At 45.5% G+C, this 27,400-nt stretch overlaps 1 protein-coding gene across 1 annotated transcript; it reads left to right on the top strand.

Moving 5' to 3' along the window:
- Positions 1-2,926: 2,926 nt before the first annotated feature.
- On the top strand, positions 2,927-27,397 carry VIM (vimentin). Its single transcript, XM_075315597.1, has 9 exons — positions 2,927-3,563; positions 5,481-5,541; positions 12,395-12,490; positions 14,184-14,345; positions 15,524-15,649; positions 17,287-17,507; positions 17,603-17,646; positions 23,861-23,946; positions 26,923-27,397. The coding sequence occupies exons 1-9, from the start codon at positions 3,004-3,006 to the stop codon at positions 26,965-26,967; spliced, it is 1,401 nt and encodes a 466-aa protein (XP_075171712.1). The 5' UTR covers positions 2,927-3,003; the 3' UTR covers positions 26,968-27,397.
- The last annotated feature ends 3 nt before the right edge of the window (positions 27,398-27,400 follow it).

The following is a 27,400-nucleotide window of genomic DNA, read 5'->3' as shown; positions in this document are numbered from 1 at the left end:
ATGGCAAAGTTAATAATAATAATAATAATATTTATTCATTTATATAGCGCTATTAATTCCACTGCGCTTTACATACATCGGCAATGCTGTCCCCATTGGGGCTCACAATCTAAATTCCCCATCAGTATGTTTTTGGATAAATAAAAATGCTATACCATTCTATAAACACAATATGGTTTAATGCTGTGGAACTACAAATCCCAGCATGCCAATTAGATGACCACCATGGACATGTATGTAACAGAATTAGTGCAGAATTCAATTCTTGTTGCTTAAAAACCCCTGCATCTCCGAAGGAGTTAAATAACAGTGAGCTCTGCTACATCTGGATGCGGCTATAATGAAATCCTCATGTGTGAGGAGGATGGGCAGTGGATGGGGTGCAGACATGGAGTGCAGACAGGGGCAGGACCCGCACCCCCCGCTCCCACCTCCCCACACTGGGCTCTCCCTGGGATCCTTTGTCTACAGAGCAGAATTTGCTTTTGTTCCTAAATTTCACATTCTGCAAAAAATAAAAAATGAAGCCATCTCTCAGTAAGTTACTGACATATACCATGCATTAGTGATGACTGATAAAACCCATTAATAGCACAGAACCCCAGTGTGAGGGGTGGAACTATCCGAAAAGAGGAAACTTTTTGTCATGTTATACTGGGTTGCTATGGTGAGGAACACATTTGGGACTGGATATATGACATCACCATTTTACAATGGGGTGAGGCAAGCGTAGGAAAGTAGCCTTCTTACCAGCTGCAGTGGAACTACAAATGCCAGCATGCCGACTAAGTTGAAATTCAGATAAACTGATACACCATTCTAGAAACAGTTACTTCTTTTGCTAATCTGGTTTAATGCTGTGGAACTACAAATGCCAGCATGCCAAGGAAGTTGATATTCAGATAAATAAACTGCTATACCATTCCATAAACATAATCTGGCTTAATGCTGTGGAACTACAAATGCCAGCATGCCAAGGAAGTTGAAATTCAGATAAAATGCTACACCATTCTAGAAACAGTTATTTGTATTGCTAATCTGGTTTAATGCTGTGGAACTACAAATCCCAGCATGCCGAGCACGTTGAAATTCAGAAAAATAAACTGTTATTCCATTCTACAAACATAATCTGGTTTAATGCAGTGGAACTACAAATCCCAGCATAGCATGCCAAGCATGTTAAATTTCAGATAAACTGTTATACCATTCTAGAAACCGTTACTTATGTTGCTAATCTGGTTTAATGCTGTGGAACTACAAATCCCAGCATGCAAATATTAGTATGAATGTATGAATTGTGGTGGCTCTGCAGCTGGCAACATGTAGAACTACAAATCCCAGCATTTTGTCATGTTATACTGGGTTGCTATGGTGAGGAACACATTTGGGGGACTGGATATATGACATCACCATTTTACAATGAGGTGAGGCAAGCAGCCTGTTTACCAGCAGTGGAACTACAAATGCCAGCATGCCGAGCAAGTTGAAATTCAGATAAATAAACTGGTACATCATTCTGAAAACAGTTACTAATATTGCTAATCTGGCTTAATGCTGTACAACTACAAATGCCAGCATACCAAGGAAGTTGAAATTCAGATAAAATGCTACCCATTCTAGAAACAGTTACGGTATTTGTCTTGCTAATCTGGTTTAATGTTGTGGAACTACAAATCCCAGCATGCAAAGCAAGATGAAGTTCAGATAAATAAACTGCTACACCATTCTATAAACATAATATGGTTTAATGCTGAGGAACTACAAATCCCAGCATTAGTATGAATGTATCAATTATGGTGGATCTGTAGCTGGAAACATGTGGAACTACAAATCCCAGCATGCCAACAAGTTATAGTTCAGATAAACTGCTATACTATTCTAGAAACAGTTACTTATATTGCTATAGTTATTCCTGTGGAACTACAAATCCCAGCATGCCAAGCAAGTTGAAATTCAGATAAATAAACTGCTATACCATTCTAGAAACATAATCTGGTTTAATGCTGTGGAACTACAAATGCCAGCATTAGTATGAATGTATCAATTATGGTGGATCTGTAGCTGGAAACATATGGAACTACAAATCCCAGCATGCCAGCATTAGTATGAATTTATCAAATATGGTGGATCTGTAGCTGGAAACATGTGGAACTACAAATCCCAGCATGCCAGCATTAGTATGAGTTTATCAATTATGGTGGATCTGTAGCTGGAAACATGTGGAACTACAAATCCCAGCATGCCAGCATTAGTATGAGTTTATCAATTATGGTGGATCTGTAGCTGGAAACATGTGGAACTACAAATCCCAGCATGCCAACATTAGTATGAATGTATCAATTATGGTGCATCCGTAGCTGCCAACATGTGGAACTACAAATCCCAGCATGCCAAGCAAGATGAAATTCAGATATATAAGCTGCTATATCATTCTAGAAACAGTTATTTGTATTGCTAATCTGGTTTAATGCTGTGGAACTACAAATCCCAGCATGCACACATTAGTATGAATGTATCAATTGTGGTGGAGCTGCCACATGTATTGCCGGCACATAATATCCTGGAACTACTTTAGTCCAAAGTGATCCCCCCCCTGTTAGAAAAAGGGTTGAGAAAATACTTTCAGCACTACAAATCCCAGCATGCCCATTTGTTGTGTCTGGCATTGCAATCAAATATAGATTTTGGGAGGATCTGGCTTTGTAAGGCTTTCTTCAGTTTTCTTTATAGAATTAAGACGTTTGGAGAAACTTTTGAAAACTTTTGGAAGTTAAAAAAAAAAAGTTTGTGACTGAGGAGACAAATCGCGATGCTGCAGCCCCGTGCGCTGCCATTGGCTGAGGATTAGGTAAGGTCCTCTGATTGGCCGCTGTGGCATCCCTCCTCACCCCTGTGCCGTTATCTGCAGTATATATACCCGTGTGGCTGCCTCCTCTGTCTCCTGCTGAAGCACTGACTGGTCTGCACAGGGGACCACCTCACACAAAGGAATAGCAGCCCACCATGAGTACCAAGTCTTCATACAAGAGGCTCTTTGGGGGGAACCCCAGATCCAGCTCTTCTGGCAGCCGCTATGCCACCTCCAGCAGCAGGTACACCCTGGGCAGTGCCTACCGCCCTGGATACAGCAGTGGTGGTGGTGGTCTCACCAGCAGGGTGGTCTACACAACCTCTTCTTCCCCAGCTATCGCCAAATCTTCCTCTGTCAGGCTGAGGAGCAGCCTCCCTCCAGCCAGACTGGCAGATAGTGTAGACTTCTCCCTGGCAGATGCCATCAACTTGGAGTTCAAAGCCAACAGGACCAATGAGAAGGCTGAGATGCAGGAGCTCAATGACAGGTTTGCCAACTTCATTGACAAAGTTCGGTTCCTGGAACAACAGAACAAGATACTTCTGGCTGAATTAGAGCAGCTGAAAGGAAAGGGGACCTCCAGGGTGGGGGACCTGTATGAAGAAGAAATGAGGGATCTCAGGAGGCAAGTGGACCTTCTGACCAATGAGAAAGCCAGGGTGGAGGTGGAGAGGGACAACCTGGGAGATGACCTGCAAAGACTCAGAGAAAAGTAAGTTCTTGCCTTTCATTGATACAATGTTGCACATCCTCTGTCTAAAGTTTCTTGAAGGTGAAACCTTTCCCCAACCTGTTGGGAAAATATTTACATCAACTTTTCTCCAATCTGTTATGTAAATATATCCCCAATATTTACAATAATTTTCTCTAATCTTTTGTGTAAATATTTACAATAATTTTCCTAAATATTTTGTGTAAATATTTACAATAATTTTCTCCAATCTTTTGTGTAAATATTTGCAATAATTTCCCCCAATATTTTAAATTATTTTCTCCAATATTTTCTGTGAATATTTACAATAATTTTCTCCAATATTTCGTGTAAATATTTACAATAATTTTCCCCAATCTTTTGTGTAAATATTTACAATAATTTTCTCCAATCTTTTGTGTAAATATTTACAATAATTTCCCCAATATTTTCTGTGAATATTTACAATAATTTTCTACAATCTTTTCTGTGAATATTTACAATAATTTTCACCCAATATTTTCTGTGAATATTTGCAATAATTTTCTCCAATATTTCGTGTAAATATTTACAATAATTTCCCCCAATATTTTGTATAAATATTTACAATAATTTTCTACAATATATGTGAATAATTTTCCACCAGTTTTTTGTGAAAATATTTACAATAATTTCCCCTAATATTTTGTGTAAATATTTACAATAATTTTCTCCAATATTTTCTGTGAATATTTGAATAATTTTCTCCAATATTTTCTGGGAATATTTACAATAATTTTCCTAACTTTTTTGTGCAAATATTTACAATAATTTCCTCAATCTTTTGTGTAAATATTTACATCAACGTTCCCCAATATTTTGGGCAAATTTTTGCATTAATTCTCCCCCATTCTGTTGGGTAAATATTTCCATCAACTTTCACCAATATTTTGTGTAAATATTTACATTAACTTTCCCCATTCTACTGGGTCATTATTTACTTCTTTAGATACAAAGTTTCTCTTTTTGGACCACTAAATGGTTACTTTCTCCAGAATGTTGAAAGCCTTGAGGGTTTTTTTTTTTCTTTTCAAATTGCAACATTGAGTTCTCAGAATGACTCATTTTATTAAACCTTGTGGCCAAAAAGAAAAAAAAAAAGAGGAAAAGTTTCTTGCCAAGAGAAGTTGTTGAAATATCTAGGTCAAGTCCAGTGTTGACCGTTAGGGTTAATGTTGTTTTTTTGGCTTGGAACAAGGGGCACTTTATCCATCAGTGTTCAGATTGCTGGTCCAGCAGAAAAGATGAAAAACTCCAGCCATGCAGGATAATATTAGGGCTGGGATCCTAGTGGTTGCCCTAGGCAAAAAAAAAAGATCTTGGCTGCAAAACTGCCTGGTCCATGGGTGTGGCAGGGCATAGGATTCAGGCCTAGCTTGCAGAGTGATAGTGTGAGCTGGAAAAGTTATATATACTGTACATATACCCTCTTTCACTTGCAAAGCGCCATTGAATAAATGGCGCTATAATAATAAATAATAATAATAATAATTAAAAAATAAAAAAATAATTTTATATATATATATATATATATATATATATATATATATATATATATATATATATATATATATATATATATATGGGGCAACACAATTCTTATTTAATATCATATCAAATAATTAATAGCTTTCATTAGGTGGGATGTTTTGGAAATATATTAGTTTAATCAAAATGTAGTTGTAAAACTCCTCCCACAATGACAAACTCAGCATTTCTACATTGACTCGATCAGCTCTGCTACATCTGCAGGGATTATAAAAATTATTACATTTGGAAGTGACTTTTTATGTTATGCAATTTTCTTTTTTCATGGGTGGTCCTTTTTTTTTTTTTTCATTTTTATAGGATTAAAATAATCATTTTTTTTAATTTATTTTTTATTTTTTTTGCTTCTAGGCTGCAAGATGAAATGATTCAGAAAGAAGAAGCCGAGAGCAATCTGCAATCATTCCGGCAGGTTTGTGGCTTTGCAGATGTGATACTCAAAAACACCCTCAGGAAATGCTCACTGACACCCCTTCTTTCCTGTCTGTAGGAGGAGGTTTTTCTTATCTTGAGCCCCCCTAGTGGCGGACTGTATAAATTAAATTAAAAGGGGACCGCCAATTATACAAAATGATACACTGTTATATAATTTCCTGTAATTCTTAACACTAGGCATATGCAGTTTAAAGAAAAAGGGGAAAAGGTATTTTTTTTTGTGCTCTTTTTAGAAGAATTCCTGGAGCAAATGATAACAGACAACAATAGCTTGCACTCAACTCTTTGGTAAAAAAAAAATTCTTGTAGATTATTTAATAAGTTTTATGTCGCAATTAAAATTGGAAACAATTCTGAAGATCGCTATACCATATAGTCGGCGTATATTTTTCCTAATTTTTTGGCATAGAATGATGCATAATAAAATAGCAATTTTGTATCAGTACGGCAGCATATTAACACATTGCACACACACACACACACACACATATATGTCATGTAATATTAAATGCCATGTTGTGCTTAGTGCAGGGCTTGAATGGCCGGGGCATGACACAATGACACAAAGTTTTACTGCACTCCAAAGAGAGAATGCTTGTCATGCTCTGCCTTGTTAGGCTCTTTTTGGGATTTTCCTGCGATACTCATTGAATAGGACCAATCACTTGCTATAAGCATCACTTTTTTTTTACCTGGTGTATTAAATACCATGTTAATGTAGGGCTTTTTGTGGACGGGGCATGACCCAAAGATTCAGTGCACACCAGTGAGAGAATGCTTGTCATGCTCCACCTCTTCAGGCTCTTTGTTGGATTTTCCTATGATGCTTCTTATTGAAGAGAACCTGTCACTTGCTATAAGCATCACTTTTTGACCTGGTGTAATTTCCATTGTTCTAGTCAATTCGGCACTGCTTTTCTTTTGTTCTGGCTCCTCTCTGTTCCTAAGATATGGCCACCTTTTGCATGCATATAAAACTAGATTTGATATCTAAGTGGGTGTGGCCCTCAAGAAGACACCCATAGAAGACCACTCCCACTTGGCTAACAAGACTATATTTGTATACAGAGAAGAGAGGGCCATATCTCAAGAACAGAGGGGAGTAGGAACACAAGAAAAACAACGCCGGATTCAGGAGAACAGCGGCTTTTACACTGGATACAAAGCTACCTATTTATGACAAAGTACCTGTTTCACCACGAAAACACTTTTTATGAATAAAACCATCCTGCCATTGGAGTGATTACTGTGGATCTGGCTTCTAAATTTGCAACCTTGTAATCCTTTCCATGTAATATAAGGATGAGTCGGTTACACGTGGTCCAGTAACATTGAGCAGCTCGGCCTCCTATAGAAGGCGTGCCAAGTCTCCAGTCTATGGGATCCATTAATTCCAAGGCTCATAATGCTATAAGATATTCTAACAAGTCTAGTTTAGCCTTTGAGGGTTCTCCATGGTCTCAAGACTAAAGACAAACACTAAAAATAAATCCTGTCGCCAGATATACGACCCCCTAAGCATTTAGTGCATAGAGGATTGCACACAATAACCTCCACTTGTGTGATCCTTAAAGGGTCCCCGCCTGTGTCTTAGCTTCCATCACCCATTCCCTTACACAAAGAAGCGCCCCTCCATCTGTTTCCTTTCCTGACAGGCGCTGCTGCTTTCTCACGCCTTCTCTATGGAATGCAGGAACACGACCAATACCGGGAAGAAAAGCTCCTCTGTGGCCGATCCCAGGCTTTTGTTGCTCGCAGCATTTTATTATGTGTGGGACCCACCGGAAATTACATTTTGCATTCATCTAATTACACGGCTGTGACTATAACTATTCAAATATATATTCTACACATATATCTATATACCATATATATGATGTCCTGCAGGCAGCAGACCTTGTGCATTACGTAACCTTCCTGTTGAGGCGCTAACGGTCACGCGGATAACAAAAAATAAGTTGTGCAATCCGGAGATAACGCCAACGAGTGCCCTCCACAGCCACGCTCAACCCCCTGCAAAAGTATTCATTTACTTACACTCCCAGTAATGACACAATGTGGCACTACAACTCCCAGCATCCCAGAAAGCAATGCGCATCCTCGAGGTGTAAAGAAGGAGCTGACATTTCCCTTTTGTCTTAAACATAGGCAGAGAGTTAAAGGTCCGCTGTGTTCTGGACAGAGGCAGATCAAAGCTTCTAATATAGCGGTAAAAAAAATCCTTTTGATGTAAAACTGGAGTAGAAATGAGATCTCACAAATAATACTTGTAGCTATCTATCTATCTATCTATCTATCTATCTATCTATCTATCTATCTATCCCTCTATCCATCTATCCCTCTATCTATCTATCTATCTATCATCTATCTATCTCTCTATCTATCTATCTATCTATCTATCTATCTATCTATCTATCTATCTCTCTCTATCTATCTATCTATCTATCTATCTATCTATCTATCTATCTATCTATCTATCTATCTATCTATCTATCTCTCTATCTCTCTATCTATCCCTCTATCTATCTATCTATCTATCTATCTATCTATCTATCTATCTATCCCTCTATCTATCTATCTATCCCTCTATCTATCCCTCTATCCCTCTATCTATCCCTCTATCTATCTATCTATCTATCTATCTATCTATCTATCCCTCTATCTATCTATCTATCTATCCCTCTATCTATCTATCTATCTATCTATCCCTCTATCTTTCTATCGATCCCTCTATCTATCTATCTATCTATCTATCTATCTATCTATCTATCTATCTATCTATCTATCTATCTATCTATCTATCTATCTATCTGTCTATCTATCTGTCTATCCCTCTATCTATCCTTCTATCTATCTATCTATCTATCTATCTATCTATCTATCTATCTATCTATCTATCTATCTATCTATCTATCCCTCTATCTATCTATCTATCCCTCTATCTATCTATCTATCCCTCTATCTTTCTATCGATCCCTCTATCTATCTATCTATCTATCTATCCCTCTATCTATCTATCTATCTATCTATCTATCTATCTATCTATCTATCTATCTATCTATCTATCTATCTATCTATCTATCTATCTATCTATCTATCTATCTATCTATCCCTCTATCTATCCTTCTATCTATCTATCCCTCTATCTATCTATCTATCTATCTATCCTTCTATCTATCTCTCTATCCCTCTATCTCTCCCTCTCTATCTATCCCTCTATCTATCTATCTATCTATCTATCTATCTATCTATCTATCTTATAATATTTTTTTCTCTCAAAAAAATGCACTAGGGCTTATTTTTGGGGTAGGTCTTATTTTTGGGAAAACATGGCTATTCCCTATGTACTACTAAGTTTACCCCCTATGGGCTCTCAAATACAGGTCTGCATCGCTGTCAGGTCCACAGCGTCGGTCCCCATCCGTTCCACAGCGGTCGCGCTGTCCCTGCATTCCAGAGTGGTTGCTCTGTCCCTGCCTTTTTCAGCGGTCGCTCTCTCCCTGCGTTCCACAGCGGTCAGTCCCCTTCCATTCCACAGCGGACGCTCCCCCTGCATTTCACAGCAGTTTCTCCCCCTGCGTTCTGCAGCGGTCGCTCCCCGTGAAGTCTGCAGCAGTCGCTCCCCCTGGGTTGTGCAGCGGTCGCTCCCCCTGGGTTGTGCAGCGGTCGCTCCCCCTGGGTTGTGTAGCAGTCGCTCCCCCTGGGTTGTGCAGCGGTCGCTCCCCCTGGGTTGTGCAGCGGTCGCTCCCCCTGGGTTGTGCAGCGGTCGCTCCCCATGGGTTGTGCAGTGGTCGCTCCCCATGGGTTGTGCAGTGGTCGCTCCCCCTGGGTTGTGCAGCGGTCGCTTCCCCTGGGTTGTGCAGCGGTCGCTCCCCCTGGATTGTGCAGCGATCGCTCCCCCTGCGTTGTGTAGTGGTCGCTCCCCCTGGGTTGTGTAGCGGTCGCTCCCCCTGGGTTCTGTAGCGGTCGCTCCCCCTGAGTTGTGCAGCGGTCGCTCCCCCTGGGTTGTGCAGCGGTCGCTCCCCCTGGGTTGTGTAGCGGTCGCTCCCCCTGGGTTGTGCAGCGGTCGCTCCCCCTGGGTTGTGTAGCGGTAGCTCCCCCTGGGTTGTGTAGCGGTAGCTCCCCCTGGGTTGTGTAGCGGTCGCTCCCCCTGGGTTGTGCAGCGGTCGCTCCCCCTGGGTTGTGCAGCGGTCGCTCCCCCTGGGTTGTGCAGCGGTCGCTCCCCCTGGGTTGTGCAGCGGTCGCTCCACCTGGCTTGTGCAGCGGTCGCTCCCCCTGGGTTATGTAGCGGTCGCTCCCCCTGCGTTCTGCAGCGGTCGCTCCCCCTGGCTTGTGCAGCAGTTGCTCCCCCTGGCTTGTGCAGCGGTCGCTCCACCTGGCTTGTGCAGCGGTCGCTCCCCCTGGGTTGTGCAGTGGTCGCTCCCCCTGGGTTGTGCAGTGGTCGCTCCCCCTGGGTTGTGTAGCGGTCGCTCCCCCTGCGTTCTGCAGCGGTCGCTCCCCCTGGCTTGTGCAGCAGTTGCTCCACCTGGCTTGTGCAGCGGTCGCTCCACCTGGCTTGTGCAGCGGTCGCTCCCCCTGGGTTGTGCAGCGGTCGCTCCCCCTGGGTTGTGCAGCGGTCGCTCCCCCTGGGTTGTGCAGCGGTCGCTCCCCCTGCGTTCTGCAGCAGTCGCTCCCCCTGGCTTGTGCAGCAGTTGCTCCCCCTGGCTTGTGCAGCGGTCGCTCCCCCTGGGTTGTGTAGCGGTCGCTCCCCCTGCGTTCTGCAGCGGTCGCTCCCCGTGAAGTCTGCAGCAGTCGCTCCCCCTGGGTTGTGTAGCGGTTGCTCCCCCTGCGTTCTGCAGCGGTCGCTCCCCGTAAAGTCTGCAGCAGTCGCTCCCCCTGGCTTGTGCAGCGGTCGCTCCCCCTGGCTTGTGCAGCGGTCGCTCCCCCTGGCTTGTGCAGCGGTCGCTCCCCCTGGGTTGTGCAGCGGTCGCTCCCCCTGGGTTGTGCAGCGGTCGCTCCCCCTGGGTTGTGCAGCGGTCGCTCCCCCTGGGTTGTGCAGCGGTCGCTCCCCCTGGGTTGTGCAGCGGTCGCTCCCCCTGCGTTCTGCAGCGGTCGCTCCCCGTGAAGTCTGCAGCAGTCGCTCCCCCTGGCTTGTGCAGCGGTCGCTCCCCCTGGCTTGTGCAGCGGTCGCTCCCCCTGGCTTGTGCAGCGGTCGCTCCCCCTGGCTTGCGCAGCGGTCGCTCCCCCTGGGTTGTGCAGCGGTCGCTCCCCCTGGGTTGTGTAGCGGTCGCTCCCCCTGCGTTCTGCAGCGGTCGCTCCCCGTGAAGTCTGCAGCAGTTGCTCCCCCTGGGTTGTGTAGCGGTTGCTCCCCCTGCGTTCTGCAGCGGTCGCTCCCCGTAAAGTCTGCAGCAGTCGCTCCCCCTGGGTTGTGCAGCGGTCGTTCCCCTGCCATCCTCACTGGTCGCTCCCCCTGCTGACCTGAAGCAGTATCACTAATGCACAGTTAGAGAGAGTAGAGTGATACCGATACACAATGGGTGTGTGAGCAGAACAGCGAGGGACATGACAGACACAGATCTCTGTGTGAGAGCCCATTCACCATTGCCACTTGCCATCTGCAGTTGTTCTGGGTCTGGTGAGAGCAGAGCATTTTTTTTTATTTTTTTTTGGGGGGGGGGGGGGTTGGACTGCTTTTTTTGGTGGTCCCTTCTCTTTTGGTGATGCCTGCATTCTTAAATGAAGAGTCCTGCTGTATTCTGTAACTTTTTTAGCTGCCTGGACACTTCCTTATTGAATCAAAACTAGGGCTTATTTTTGCAGTGGGACTTATATTTGAAGCATACTCCAAAAAGGGTGAAAATTCCTGCTAGGGCTTATTTTTGGGGAAACATTCTGTCTGTCGGTCTATTCATCCATCCAGTGATAACATCTACATCCGTGGCACAAAGCTCCATTATTTGAGGAGCAGTCAGTGATACAATGGCAGTATAGTCAGTGACACATTGGGTACCCATAGCCGTTATCCACACACAAGGGGTCTTTGAGTTGCAGTCTTTCATAACGTCTCATGGACATGAGTTGAATCAGTAATGTATTGGGTGGGGGTCTCATAGTGACTATTATGTCTATCAATGTGCAGAATGCTTTAAAGCCAATCCTCTATATTTATGCTCAAAAGTTAATGGCTGAAATGAGTATGTAAAGCTTAATGCCCGGCACAAAAACCATTTGAAGATGTAAATACTGGTCACATTTACAGAATATTTGTATAGTATTCTTCAGACAGCAGCAATGTCTCCTTATCAGAAGGAGAACGGTTAATGTTCTTGATTAAGTTACCACCAATTTGGAGGAGCTTTGGGCGAAACCTTCCCTATGATCTGGGGGTCACAACAATCTGCGGCCCTCCATCTGTTGAGAACCTACAACTACCAGCATGCTAGAAGTTGAAGTGTCACTATGGCTGGAGTGTCAGAGGTTGCTTTCACCTGCCATAGACCATTAGACCCTTTTTGGTTGGGCGTCCATTTATATGAGCGCTTTCCTCTGAAGAAGCCTGAACTTTAAAGGGGTCATCCTCCAGTCTCCCTGATTGCTATACAGGAATCATAACGGTTGCCCATACTTTTCAAACTTTCTGGGCTTCAGCATTTCATACAATTGGTGCACTCTGCCGTTGCCTCAATGTATCTTACCAAAATGGAGATATACCAGACTGACTTCTAGTGATTACCCAGGGTGGAGTCTTCCTCCTAGAGTTGTATCTTGAGGTGTAAAACCTAAATTAAACCTATAAACACCTAAAAAAACAGACTGAACAGTAAAAACAACTTTTTGTTTCTTCCCCGTAGGACGTAGACAATGCCTCTCTGGCTCGTATCGACTTGGAGCGCAAACTGGAATCTCTGCAAGAAGAAATTATTTTCCTGAAGAAGTTACACGATGAGGTAAGTCCAAAGTGACTTTCAAGACAAGTGGACCTTACTTTACATTAGGCAACTGCAGGATAAATGTGATGTAAACTGTGATACACTGGAACAACCAAAGTTAAAAAGAAAAACAAAAACATCTCTACCAAGAATACAAAAGGTATCAAAATGTGTTCTCCTACCAAGGAGCCAAAACTCTTTGGTCTGGAATCGTCTTCTAGAAAGATTTCTGCCCCTTTTACTGGTTTCTGCACATCCCTAGCTGTTGTTTCCTTATCTTCCACTCAGTTTTTCCCTGGGGCACTGACCTGCAGTCTTTTCTGTCTCATGGTCTTTATTTTGTGGAGATAGATTTGTGTAGATCAACTAAATGATCATAACTAAGATTCCAGGTCTTTCGGATTATTAAGACCTCCAAATCTCAGAGCTAATTTGACCATACCATTGATGAATACCAGTTTTGGCTAAACCAACAAGTCATCTAACGGGAATGGGTGTTGTCCCAACCGTCCCTTGATGTTGGTGTTTGGTAAAAGACAGATTGGGGTTTTGGATTTTTCCATGTTGGACCTTCTGATTTCAGGAGTTAAGCAAAAAGTGGCCACCAGACCAAAGCCTAGAAAATCTTCTCCTACCGGACTTCTTCCTTGGTGCCTCTTCTGATTATTAAGCCCGGTGTGATGTCATCATTGCGGCATGATGTATGAATGACATCACGCTGGGCTTACTAATCAGAATAAGAACCAAGAGAGATGAAAAATAGGAGGAGGTTCACAGGGCATTGATCTGGGGGCCATAAACTACTAATGTGGCTGCCGGACCAGGGTCCTGTTAATATTTTTGCTCAACTCTACCAACTAATGAAAAGTACCAGTAAACTTGATGAAGAAACTAAATGATGTCATCTTTCATATGGTGACATCAATAGTTCCATCAAGGAAACCCAGGGCTATGTCAACCACCCATGGTATCAGTATCGCTCACGGATCACTTCCATCTTGCTTACCCTTCTTCGTGGTGCTTTGCGGAAAGCTTAAGTTGTTTTTCTTGAAGGTCTGATATTATTCTTAGGGGCACTTTGCACACTGCGACATCGCAGGTGCGATGTCGGTGGGGTCAAATTGAAAATGACGCACTTCCGGCATCGCATGCGACATCGCAGTGTGTAAAGGCTGGATGATACGATTAACGAGCGCAAAAGCGTCGTAATCGTATCATCGGTACAGCGTCGGCGTAATTCATAATTACGCTGACGTGACAGTCCGATGTCGTTCCTCGCTCCTGCGGCAGCACACATCGCTGTGTGTGAAGTCGCAGGAGCGAGGAACGTCTCCTACCGGCCTCACTGCGGCTTCCGTAGGATATGCGGAAGGAAGGAGGTGGGCAGGATGTTTACATCCTGCTCATCTCCGCCCCTCCGCTCTGATTGGCCGCCTGCCGTGTGACGTCGCAGTGACGCCGCACGACCCGCCCCCTTAACAAGGAGGCGGGTCGCCGGCCACAGGGACGTCGCACGGCAGGTGAGTGTGTGTGTGAAGCTGGCGTAGCGATAACTTTCGCTACGCCAGCTATCACCACATATCGCTGCTGCGACGGGGGCGGGCACTATCGCACTCGGCATCGCAGCATCGGCCTGCGATGTCGTAGTGTGCAAAGCCCGCCTTAAGACATAGATATTAAATCTGTAACGCTTCTTAATTGTTTTTCTCAGGAAATCCGTGAACTCCAAGCTCAACTTCAGGAACAACATGTCCAGATCGACATGGATGTTGCCAAACCAGATCTCACATCCGCTCTGCGCGATGTCCGCCAGCAGTACGAGAATGTTGCTGCTAAGAATCTGCAAGATGCAGAAGAATGGTACAAGTCCAAGGTAAGAGGGGAAACTAAAGTGTGAGATTTCCTATGTAATATATGATATGAAAAGTCCAAGAACTTTATTAGGGGCTTTTGTAGGTGTGTTGAGCGAGGCCGGGCCGATCTAGTGAGATTCTGGCCGGGAGTAGACCGCTCCCTACTCTGACACTGGAGAATCATCACAGTGCACCATGTGTCCATTTTGTGGATTCATAATCCTACAGTCACATAACTAGACTGAAAACTTGTCATTTTAGACTGGACAATCCCTTAAAGTAAAGTGTTCATTTCACCCAAGAGCTGGACTCACAGCTACGCTGTTCAATACTTCTGTATACTACTTTTAAGTGAGCATTATTGTAACGCTCGCGGCCAGTATAGGGGCGGCGAGCTGGGTTAGTGGACCCACTGGACTACAGGGGGGACCTCAGCTTACCCTTTATTGGGAGGAGCTTAACTAAGCACCTACTGTGAGGCAGACTCCAGGTACCACTCCCAGGGCAGTGACCGGGACTGTGGGATCTGACCCCTAGGACAGGAGATGGACAGGAGATGGACTCAGGTATAGACACAGATACAGATGGGATGGTTGGGGCAGATAGGCAGGCTGGTATGGAAAGATATGGTGGGCACAGCAGGGACAGATAGGTATGAGAAGGCAAGTACAGGTGACGGACACAAGGATAAGAGGACAGGAGCATAGGAACCTGACAACTAGCTAGCAGACTGGAAACTGACTGACTAACTAAAGGCATTGCGTAGGCACTTCCCCTAATGGGAGGGTGCCTTAAATACATAATGCCTCTCAGCCATAGGCATTTCCTTGATATAGGGCGCCTTCCCTTTAAGAGGAGGGCCAGTGTGTGTGTGCACATGCCCTAAGCACACTCCTGGCAGACCTGGGCTGCATGCCTTAGGTGGCGAAGGAGGCAGGAGCACATGTGGACCGCCAGTGCAGTGTGGGGGAGTATGCTACCCAGCTGAGGCGGTGAGTAGGTCTGTGTGGGAGACATTATAGTAGCTAGTTACCCTCCAATAGCTCAGAGACAAATGAATATTAAACATGGATCCTGCAGAGGAGAGAACAAGTCATATAATGGCCATAAATAGTGTCCACACCCAACCAATTATTCTGAACAGTCACCTGGAATGACCGCTGGGCTATAATCAACTATGACATTTATATTTCCGCAGTTCGCTGACCTGTCTGAAGCTGCTAACCGCAACAATGACGCCTTACGTCAAGCCAAGCAGGAGACTAATGACTACCGCAGACAGATCCAGGCCCTTACCTGTGAGATCGATGCAATGAAAGGATCCGTAAGTAATATAATATACCGTAATGTGTAACATCCTTTGGGTACAACCAATTTTTACTCCATTTCTGCTGAAAGAAATAACTTTGAAAATAATGTTGACTATAAATGGAATAAGCGCTTGCGCCCATCGGCTCCCACCTGACTCCACGACGCGACCACGGGGGACCAAAGGGTTCACTGTTTTAAAGTTTCCAAAAATATCTCCAGGAGTTGAAATTATTATGTGTTCACTGACTGATCCAGTTGGATCAGTCAGGGACCAATGGGTTACTACAACAGCTGGGCAGGGGCGGACATATCATTGGTGCAACCTGTGCAGCCGCCCAGGGGCCCAAGAGGTTGGGACGCCCATTTCTACCACAAAACAGGTGGAATTGTGAATTTTGATGAGTTATTGGACTGAAAAGGGCCCGTATACTGTTCTTGCACAGGGGCCCTTTTCTGTCTGTGTTCGCCAGTGCAGCCGAGGGTCTACGGAAGACCCCTGTTATTATCACCTTGGTCTTACTGTGGGCTGATCACAATATGAGACAAAGTTTTTTCACTATAAACTCAATTGTACTAAAATTGTATGAGTGATCTAACGATCGCAAGCTAAAATCTCCTAAAAAGTTTAAAAAATGTTTTAAAAAAATTAAAAAAAAATATAAAAATATATAACAGTTCAATTAACCCCCTTTTTCCCCCAAAGAAAGGAAAAAAACCCAAAAAAACCTACAACTGCATTCGTAAATATCAAATTTATTAAAATATGGACTTAATTAACCGATCAGTAAATGCCGTAAAGAGGAAAAAAAAATCAGATGCCAGGATTGCGTTATTTTGTTCACTTGTAATAATAAGCAATCAAAGTATCGTACCTTGTATTAGTAAAAACATCAGTTCACTGCACAAATAATAAGTCACATCAGTAAAAAAATCTAAATATTAACGGTCTTGGAAAATAGCGACATACGGCAAAAATCTTTTTTTTTAATTTTTTTTTTACAATATTCTGAATTTTTTTCATAATTTAAATCGAAAAAAAAATACTTGTTTGGAATCGTCGTAATCAGACAGACATGGACAATAATTTTTCCATGTTATGTTTACAATAATAATAATATTAATATTGTTTTCATATTATTATTATTTCTATAACGCTAACATATTCCGTAGCACATTACGATTCAGCGAGGACATGTACAGACAATAAACACATTACCAGAAGACTATCAATGAATCTACACAAGGAAGGCCATAAAAACAAACTTCACCCAAAAAATGGCACAATTATATTTCTTTCACCACTTTTATTTTGCCATTTTTCAGCACATTATATGGTAAAATGAATGGTGCCATTCAAAACTACAACTCATCCCGCAAAAAAACAAAGGCTATTTGGATGAAAAAAAAAAGATGAAAGCGCAAAAATTAAAAATTCCATGGTCTTTAAAGGGTTAATTAAAAATCTCCTACTGTTTTCTGTTTACAGTTTCTTTGCACACACCTGTATCTCCGTGGTAACAGACTACAAACAAAGCACTGATTTTGCGGAAATATTGAAATATTGTTATTCATCTCTGCCCGAATTTTAGCTTTTTAATGTGAAAGGGTACAATTCTGAAAATCATCCAAATAATTGTCGTTGTATTCCAGAACGAGTCCTACGATCGCCAAATGCGTGAAATGGAAGAGAACTTCGCCCTTGAAGCTGCTAACTACCAGGACAACATTAACCGTCTCCAGGAGGAGATCCAGAACATGAAGGAGGAGATGGCTCGCCACCTACGCGAGTACCAGGAACTGCTGAATGTTAAGATGCAACTTGATATTGAAATTGCCACTTACAGAAAACTGCTGGAAGGAGAGGAGAGCAGGTAACAGGAAAGCCAGTGGCCTCTGGATCACACATACATGTATTATGCTCTATACAAATTGGATTTATTCATTTATTTGATTTTCTTTTTTTCAGAATTACTATTCCAGTTCATTCTTTCTCCAGCATGAGCTTGAGAGGTAAATATTATTTTCTGTATAACTTCAAAGGCAATAATGCATTTTGCAAGAGCCTATGTCAACTTTAAGATTCATACCAGCATACAGTATCTCCTCAGTCCTGTATTCTACCTCCCCGCAGTCCTGTATTCTACCTCCCCGCAGTCCTGTATTCTACCTCCCCGCAGTCCTGTATTCTACCTCCCTGCAGTCCTGTACTCTTACCTCTCCGCAGTCCTGTATTCTACCTCCCCGCAGTCCTGTACTCTACCTCCCCGCAGTCCTGTATTCTACCTCCCCGCAGTCCTGTATTCTACCTCCCCGCAGTCCTGTACTCTACCTCCCCGCAGTCCTGTACTCTACCTCTCCGCAGTCCTGTATTCTACCTCCCCGCAGTCCTGTACTCTACCTCCCCGCAGTCCTGTATTCTACCTCCCCGCAGTCCTGTACTCTACCTCCCCGCAGTCCTGTACTCTACCTCCCCGCAGTCCTGTACTCTACCTCCCCGCAGTCCTGTACTCTACCTCCCCGCAGTCCTGTACTCTTACCTCTCCGCAGTCCTGTATTCTACCTCCCCGCAGTCCTGTACTCTACCTCCCCGCAGTCCTGTACTCTACCTCCCCGCAGTCCTGTATTCTACCTCCCCGCAGTCCTGTACTCTACCTCCCCGCAGTCCTGTACTCTACCTCCCCGCAGTCCTGTACTCTACCTCCCCGCAGTCCTGTACTCTACCTCCCCGCAGTCCTGTACTCTACCTCTCCGCAGTCCTGTACTCTACCTCCCCGCAGTCCTGTACTCTACCTCCCCGCAGTTCTGTACTCTTACCTCCCCGCAGTCCTGTACTCTTACCTCTCCGCAGTCCTGTACTCTTACCTCCCCGCAGTTCTGTACTCTTACCTCCCCGCAGTCCTGTACTCTTACCTCTCCGCAGTCCTGTACTCTTACCTCTCCGCAGTCCTGTACTCTTACCTCTCCGCAGTCCTGTACTCTTACCTCTCCGCAGTCCTGTACTCTTACCTCTCCGCAGTTCTGTACTCTTACCTCCCCGCAGTTCTGTACTCTTACCTCCCCGCAGTCCTGTACTCTTACCTCTCCGCAGTCCTGTACTCTTACCTCTCCGCAGTCCTGTACTCTTACCTCTCCGCAGTCCTGTACTCTTACCTCTCTGCAGTCCTGTACTCTTACCTCTCCGCAGTCCTGTACTCTTACCTCTCCGCAGTCTTGTACTCTTACCTCTCCGCAGTCCAGTACTCTTACCTCTCCGCAGTCCTGTACTCTTACCTCTCCGCAGTCCTGTACTCTTACCTCTCCGCAGTCCACTACTCTTACCATCCCGCAGTCCTGTACTCTTACCTCTGCGCAGTCCTGTACTCATACCTCCCTGCAGTCCTGTACTCTTACCTCCGCGCAGCCTGTACTCTTACCTCCCCGCAGTCCTGTACTCTTACCTCTCCGCAGTCCAGTACTCTTACCTCCCCGCAGTCCTGTACTCTTACCTCTCCGCAGTTCTGTACTCTTACCTCCGCGCAGCCTGTACTCTTACCTCCCCGCAGTCCTGTACTCTTACCTCTCCGCAGTCCGGTACTCTTACCTCTCCGCAGTCCTGTACTCTTACCTCTCCGCAGTCCTGTACTCTTACCTCTCCGCAGTTCTGTACTCTTACCTCCCAGCAGTTCTGTACTCTTACCTCTCCGCAGTCCTGTACTCTTACCTCCCCGCAGTTCTGTACTCTTACCTCCCCGCAGTCCTGTACTCTTACCTCTCCGCAGTCCTGTACTCTTACCTCTCCGCAGTCCTGTACTCTTACCTCTCCGCAGTCCTGTACTCTTACCTCTCCGCAGTTCTGTACTCTTACCTCCCCGCAGTCCTGTACTCTTACCTCCCCGCAGTCCTGTACTCTTACCTCTCCGCAGTCCTGTACTCTTACCTCTCCGCAGTCCTGTACTCTTACCTCTCCGCAGTCCTGTACTCTTACCTCTCCGCAGTCCTGTACTCTTACCTCTCTGCAGTCCTGTACTCTTACCTCTCCGCAGTCCTGTACTCTTACCTCTCCGCAGTCTTGTACTCTTACCTCTCCGCAGTCCAGTACTCTTACCTCTCCGCAGTCCTGTACTCTTACCTCTCCGCAGTCCTGTACTCTTACCTCTCCGCAGTCCACTACTCTTACCATCCCGCAGTCCTGTACTCTTACCTCTGCGCAGTCCTGTACTCATACCTCCCTGCAGTCCTGTACTCTTACCTCCGCGCAGCCTGTACTCTTACCTCCCCGCAGTCCTGTACTCTTACCTCTCCGCAGTCCAGTACTCTTACCTCCCCGCAGTCCTGTACTCTTACCTCTCCGCAGTCCTGTACTCTACCTCCCCGCAGTCCTGTATTCTACCTCCCCGCAGTCCTGTACTCTTACCTCTCCGCAGTCCTGTATTCTACCTCCCCGCAGTCCTGTACTCTACCTCCCCGCAGTCCTGTACTCTACCTCCCCGCAGTCCTGTATTCTACCTCCCCGCAGTCCTGTACTCTACCTCCCCGCAGTCCTGTACTCTACCTCCCCACAGTCCTGTACTCTACCTCCCCGCAGTCCTGTACTCTACCTCCCCGCAGTCCTGTACTCTACCTCCCCGCAGTCCTGTACTCTACCTCCCCGCAGTCCTGTACTCTACCTCCCCGCAGTCCTGTACTCTACCTCCCCGCAGTCCTGTACTCTACCTCCCCGCAGTCCTGTACTCTTACCTCTCCGCAGTCCTGTATTCTACCTCCCCGCAGTCCTGTACTCTACCTCCCCGCAGTCCTGTACTCTACCTCCCCGCAGTCCTGTATTCTACCTCCCCGCAGTCCTGTACTCTACCTCCCCGCAGTCCTGTATTCTACCTCCCCGCAGTCCTGTATTCTACCTCCCCGCAGTCCTGTACTCTACCTCCCCGCAGTCCTGTATTCTACCTCCCCGCAGTCCTGTACTCTACCTCCCCGCAGTCCTGTACTCTACCTCCCCGCAGTCCTGTACTCTACCTCCCCGCAGTCCTGTATTCTACCTCCCCGCAGTCCTGTATTCTACCTCCCCGCAGTCCTGTATTCTACCTCCCCGCAGTCCTGTATTCTACATCCCCGCAGTCCTGTATTCTACCTCCCCGCAGTCCTGTATTCTACCTCCCCGCAGTCTTGTATACTACCTCCCTGCAGTCCTGTATTCTACCTCTCCGCAGTCCTGTATTCTACCTCCCCGCAGTCCTGTATTCTACCTCCCCGCAGTCCTGTATTCTACCTCCCCGCAGTCCTGTATTCTACCTCCCTGCAGTCCTGTATTCTACCTCTCCGCAGTCCTGTATTCTACCTCCCCGCAGTCCTGTATTCTACCTCCCCGCAGTCCTGTACTCTACCTCCCCGCAGTCCTGTACTCTACCTCCCCGCAGTCCTGTACTCTACTTCCCCGCAGTCCTGTATTCTACCTCTCCGCAGTCTTGTACTCTTACCTCTGCGCAGCCTGTACTCTTACCTCTCCGCAGTCCTGTACTCTTACCTCTCCGCAGTCCTGTACTCTTACCTCTCCGCAGTCCTGTACTCTACCTCCCCGCAGTCCTGTACTCTACTTCCCCATAGTCCTGTACTCTTACCTCTCCGCAGTCCTGTACTCTTACCTCTCCGCAGTCCTGTACTCTTACCTCTCCGCAGTCCTGTACTCTTACCTCTCCGCAGTCCTGTACTCTTACCTCTCCGCAGTTCTGTACTCTTACCTCCCCGCAGTTCTGTACTCTTACCTCTCCGCAGTCCTGTACTCTTACCTCTCCGCAGTCCTGTACTCTTACCTCTCCGCAGTCCTGTACTCTTACCTCTCCGCAGTCCTGTACTCTTACCTCTCCGCAGTCCTGTACTCTTACCTCTCCGCAGTCCTGTACTCTTACCTCTCCGCAGTCCACTACTCTTACCTCCCCGCAGCACTGTACTCTACCTCCCCGCAGTCCTGTACTCTACTTCCCCATAGTCCTGTACTCTTACCTCTCCGCAGTCCTGTACTCTTACCTCCCCGCAGTTCTGTACTCTTACCTCCCCGCAGTCCTGTACTCTTACTTCTCCGCAGTCCTGTACTCTTACCTCTCCGCAGTCCTGTACTCTTACCTCTCCGCAGTCCTGTACTCTTACCTCTCCGCAGTCCTGTACTCTTACCTCTCCGCAGTTCTGTACTCTTACCTCCCCGCAGTTCTGTACTCTTACCTCCCCGCAGTCCTATACTCTTACCTCCGCGCAGCCTGTACTCTTACCTCCCCGCAGTCCTGTACTCTTACCTCTCCGCAGTCCTGTACTCTTACCTCTCCGCAGTCCTGTACTCTTACCTCTCCGCAGTCCAGTACTCTTACCTCTCCACAGTCCTGTACTCTTACCTCTCCGCAGTCCTGTACTCTTACCTCTCCGCAGTCCACTACTCTTACCTCCCCGCAGTCCTGTACTCTTACCTCTCCGCAGTCCTGTACTCTTACCTCCCCGCAGTCCTGTACTCTTACCTCCCCGCAGTCCTGTACTCTTACCTCTCCGTAGTCCTGTACTGTTACATCCCCGCAGTCCTGTACTCTTACCTCCCCGCAGTCCTGTACTCTTACCTCTGTGCAGTCCTGTACTCATACCTCCCTGCAGTCCTGTACTCTTACCTCCGCGCAGCCTGTACTCTTACCTCCCCGCAGTCCTGTACTCTTACCTCTCCGCAGTCCTGTACTCTTACCTCTCCGCAGTCCTGTACTCTTACCTCTCCGCAGTCCTGTACTCTTACCTCTCCGCAGTTCTGTACTCTTACCTCCCCGCAGTTCTGTACTCTTACCTCTCCGCAGTCCTGTACTCTTACCTCCCCGCAGTTCTGTACTCTTACCTCCCCGCAGTCCTGTACTCTTACCTCTCCGCAGTCCTGTACTCTTACCTCTCCGCAGTCCTGTACTCTTACCTCTCCGCAGTCCTGTACTCTTACCTCTCCGCAGTTCTGTACTCTTACCTCCCCGCAGTCCTGTACTCTTACCTCTCCGCAGTCCTGTACTCTTACCTCTCCGCAGTCCTGTACTCTTACCTCTCCGCAGTCCTGTACTCTTACCTCTCCGCAGTCCTGTACTCTTACCTCTCCGCAGTCCTGTACTCTTACCTCTCCGCAGTCCAGTACTCTAACCTCTCCGCAGTCCTGTACTCTTACCTCTCCGCAGTCCTGTACTCTTACCTCTCCGCAGTCCACTACTCTTACCTCCCCGCAGTCCTATACTCTTACCTCTGCGCAGTCCTGTACTCATACCTCCCTGCAGTCCTGTACTCTTACCTCCGCGCAGCCTGTACTCTTACCTCCCCGCAGTCCTGTACTCTTACCTCTCCGCAGTTCTGTACTCTTACCTCCCCGCAGTTCTGTACTCTTACCTCCCCGCAGTCCTGTACTCTTACCTCTCCGCAGTCCTGTACTCTTACCTCTCCGCAGTCCTGTACTCTTACCTCTCCGCAGTCCTGTACTCTTACCTCTCCGCAGTCCTGTACTCTTACCTCTCCGCAGTCCTGTACTCTTACCTCTCCGCAGTCCTGTACTCTTACCTCTCCGCAGTCCAGTACTCTTACCTCTCCGCAGTCCTGTACTCTTACCTCTCCGCAGTCCTGTACTCTTACCTCTCCGCAGTCCACTACTCTTACCTCCCCGCAGTCCTGTACTCTTACCTCTCCGCAGTCCTGTACTCTTACCTCCCCGCAGTCCTGTACTCTTACCTCCCCGCAGTCCTGTACTCTTACCTCTCCGTAGTCCTGTACTGTTACATCCCCGCAGTCCTGTACTCTTACCTCCCCGCAGTCTTGTACTCTTACCTCTGCGCAGTCCTGTACTCATACCTCCCTGCAGTCCTGTACTCTTACCTCCGCGCAGCCTGTACTCTTACCTCCCCGCAGTCCTGTACTCTACCTCCCCATCTTCACCAAAAACATTGCAAAAACTGATGACAGCATTTTTGCCAGATTTTTGCACTTATTGCTTTCTAATGGGAAAAAGCACTGCAAAAATGCTGAAAGAATTGAAATTCTTTTTCTTTCAAAAAACAGCATTTTTGATTTCAGCCAGGAAAAAAAGCAATTGTGTGCATGGGATTTCTGAAATATCATATTTTTTGCTGGTACCATAAAAAGCAGTTTTTAATTTGCATAAAACCCATGAAAAAAACGCTGCAACAAAACACAACAAAAGTACAATGTGTGAACATAGCCTTATTGTAACCTTTTTCGTGACATTATTTTACAGAAAGTAACCTGGACTCCCACCCAGTGTCAGAATCCCACTCTAAAAGAACACTTTTGATCAAAACTGTGGAGACTAGAGATGGCCAGGTAGGTGTATACTGTATATATTATATATGCCCTTATATATTATTATAGATGTACAGTTAGGTCCAGAAATATTTGGACAGTGACACAAGTTTTGTTATTTTAGCTGTTTACAAAAACATGTTCAGAAATACAATTCTATATATAATATGGGCTGAAAGTGCACACTCCCAGCTGCAATATGAGAGTTTTCACATCCAAATCGGAGAAAGGGTTTAGGAATCATAGCTCTGTAATGCATAGCCTCCTCTTTTTCAAGGGACCAAAAGTAATTGGACAAGGGACTCTAAGGGCTGCAATTAACTCTGAAGGCGTCTCCCTCGTTAACCTGTAATCAATGAAGTAGTTAAAAGGTCTGGGGTTGATTACAGGTGTGTGGTTTTGCATTTGGACGCTGTTGCTGTGACCAGACAACATGCGGTCTAAGGAACTCTCAATTGAGGTGAAGCAGAACATCCCGAGGCTTAAAAAAAAGAAAAAATCCATCAGAGAGATAGCAGACATGCTTGGAGTAGCAAAATCAACAGTCGGGTACATTCTGAGAAAAAAGGAATTGACTGGTGAGCTTGGGAACTCAAAAAGGCCTGGGCGTCCACGGATGACAACAGTGGTGGATGATCGCCGCATACTTTTTTTGGTGAAGAAGAACCCGTTCACAACATCAACTGAAGTCCAGAACACTCTCAGTGAAGTAGGTGTATCTGTCTCTAAGTCAACAGTAAAGAGAAGACTCCATGAAAGTAAATACAAAGGGTTCACATCTAGATGCAAACCATTCATCAGAGTTAAATTTGTTGAAAAACACCTCATGAAGCCAGCTCAGTTCTGGAAAAGTATTCTATGGATAGATGAGACCAAGATCAACCTGTACCAGAATGATGGGAAGAAAAAAGTTTGGAGAAGAAAGGGAACGGCACATGATCCAAGGCACACCACATCCTCTGTAAAACATGGTGGAGGCAACGTGATGGCATGGGCATGCATGGCTTTCAATGGCACTGGGTCACTTGTGTTTATTGATGACATAACAGCAGACAAGAGTAGCCAGATGAATTCTGAAGTGTACCGGGATATACTTTCAGCCCAGATTCAGCCAAATGCCGCAAAGTTGATCGGACGGCGCTTCATAGTACAGATGGACAATGACCCCAAACATACAGCCAAAGCTACCCTGGAGTTCATGAGTGCAAAAAAGTGGAACATTCTGCAATGGCCAAGTCAATCACCAGATCTTAACCCAATTGAGCATGCATTTCACTTGCTCAAATCCAGACTTAAGACGGAAAGACCCACAAACAAGCAAGACCTGAAGGCTGTGGCTGTAAAGGCCTGGCAAAGCATTAAGAAGGAGGAAACCCAGCGTTTGGTGATGTCCATGGGTTCCAGACTTAAGGCAGTGATTGCCTCCAAAGGATTTGCTACAAAATATTGAAAATAAAAATATTTTGTTTGGGTTTGGTTTATTTGTCCAATTACTTTTGACCTCCTAAAATGTGGAGTGTTTGTAAAGAAATGTGACAATTCCTACAATTTCTATCAGATATTTTTGTTCAAACCTTCAAATTAAGCGTTACAATCTGCACTTGAATTCTGTTGTAGAGATTTCATTTCAAATCCAATGTGGTGGCATGCAGAGCCCAACTCGCGAAAATTGTGTCACTGTCCAAATATTTCTGGACCTAACTGTATGCACACAAAACAGGGTCAAAGAGAGCAAGAGAGATAGAGAGATCTTGTCCCCAATCCTCCTTCTTGGGTTTTCCAGAAAATTGCTTGAGTTTCCCACTGACTTCCATTATGCTTGGTACTTAAGTCGAGCCTGTCCGAGGGTCCGACCTGCTAGATTCGAATATTGAGGACTCAAGCATTTTAGTGCTTACTCATCACTACTTATTGCTAATGTTGAGCAAGCACTAAAATACTCGGTACTCGAATCGAGCAGCTCAGACGCTCCCATGGGCTCGACTTGAGTACCGAGCATAATGGAAGTCAACTCTCTTCGGGAGTTACGCATGTCGAGCACTCGCAAGATACTCGATCGAGTACCGAGCGTCTCGAGCAGCCTGATGCTTGATCGAGTATCGAGCTCTCCCAAACATGCTCACTCATCACTACTTATTACAAGTTACAGGTGCCAGTATTATAATATCTGATCCGATTCATAGCTTGTACTATAATCTGGATCTGAAATCACAATTCTGCTGGCTTCAGAGCTGACATCTCCCAGCATTCGTTGTTGCCTTAAAGTGTTCACAGATCTAAGTAAGGTATTTTAATTTTGGTAGCTGTCCAATCTAGGAAAAAATAACCTTCCACGGCAGTCTAGAACGTATCTCAGCTGTTAGGGGTGTGTCTGTCGACAAGCTTGTTGACTGTCTCTAATAGCAACCAGCATAATTAGGAATTCAGCTCTGAAGTACAATTACAATGAAACCTAAAAATGATGTAACCCCAATTACAAGATGGAGATGTGAAGAGGGGGTACAGAGAGAAAAAGGACCACAAGATATATCAGAGTGGAATACAAAATTATTTTATTAGATACAAGGTGATACAGGGTGCACAGTGGTAGCAGGCAAAGGTGGAAAAACCTGCACAAAAACCAACCCACAGCAAAAACCAGGACTGACCACAAGATGGTAGTAACACCTGCTGGTAGGCTATAATATAAATGAGAAAATCCTCAGAGGTAAAAAGAGCCCACTGGCCACCATAGAGGGAACGATAATAGGGAATACAATAAAGATATCTGTGAAGTCTCATAAAGGGATCCCTCAATGGCAAGCAACATGAAAAATCTAAGGTGTATTACCTTGTGTCATGTCTAGGCAGGGAAAATCGGGCAGTCTGGGCGTGGGGGCGGGGCCTCAACGCGCGTTTCACCAGAAGGCTTCGTCAGGAGGCGTGGCTAAGAGTGAAGAGTGAAGGGTATAAATAGGGAAGGAACTTAACCTGACTAATCTTACTTTCTTTTAACAGGTCATTAATGAAAGTTCCCAGCACCACGATGACTATGAAGATTAAAACCTGAACATATTTCTGATATTCCAGCAAAGTAATATTGTCCCCTGTGTTCAGACTTTGAAGAAAACCAGCTTTCAAGTGCCTTTTTGCTGTTACTTCAAAAGCGGGAGGATAGACTTCCTTCAGAAGCAGAGGTTGGTAACGTGTAGCTCTCCAACTGTTATGTTGGGGCATGCTGAGACGTCTAGTTCCTTTGCAGCTGGAGAGCTATAGGTTGCCTAAGCCTGCTGTAGAAGGGGATTAGTCTTTTTGGGGGTTTTGCAGAGTGACGTCTAACTTGTGAATGACAGTGGTTTTACTTCAGTCTAGTTTACAAAGAAAAATTTAATAGCAATATTTTGTGCTGCAATACTGTTTATACGATTCCCAAGAAAAAGCTTTTTACTTCCAGGCGACCTGTCAGTGCTTTAAATAAATCTTTAGAAATATGGTC

Source organism: Anomaloglossus baeobatrachus, chromosome 6 (assembly GCF_048569485.1).
Source record: "Anomaloglossus baeobatrachus isolate aAnoBae1 chromosome 6, aAnoBae1.hap1, whole genome shotgun sequence".
Classification (NCBI taxonomy): Eukaryota; Metazoa; Chordata; class Amphibia; order Anura; family Aromobatidae; genus Anomaloglossus; species Anomaloglossus baeobatrachus.
The sequence above is the reverse complement of the archived record's forward strand: the minus strand, read 5'-3'. Positions and strand labels throughout refer to the sequence as shown.

Excerpts from the sequence above, each read along its gene's own strand:
- VIM (XM_075315597.1), top strand. The coding sequence starts at position 3,004 with ATGAGTACCAAGTCTTCATACAAGAGGCTCTTTGGGGGGAACCCCAGA. Across the intron at positions 5,542-12,394 it reads ATCTGCAATCATTCCGGCAG|GACGTAGACAATGCCTCTCT; the intron begins GTTTGTGGCTTT and ends TCTTCCCCGTAG. Across the intron at positions 15,650-17,286 it reads TCGATGCAATGAAAGGATCC|AACGAGTCCTACGATCGCCA; the intron begins GTAAGTAATATA and ends GTTGTATTCCAG.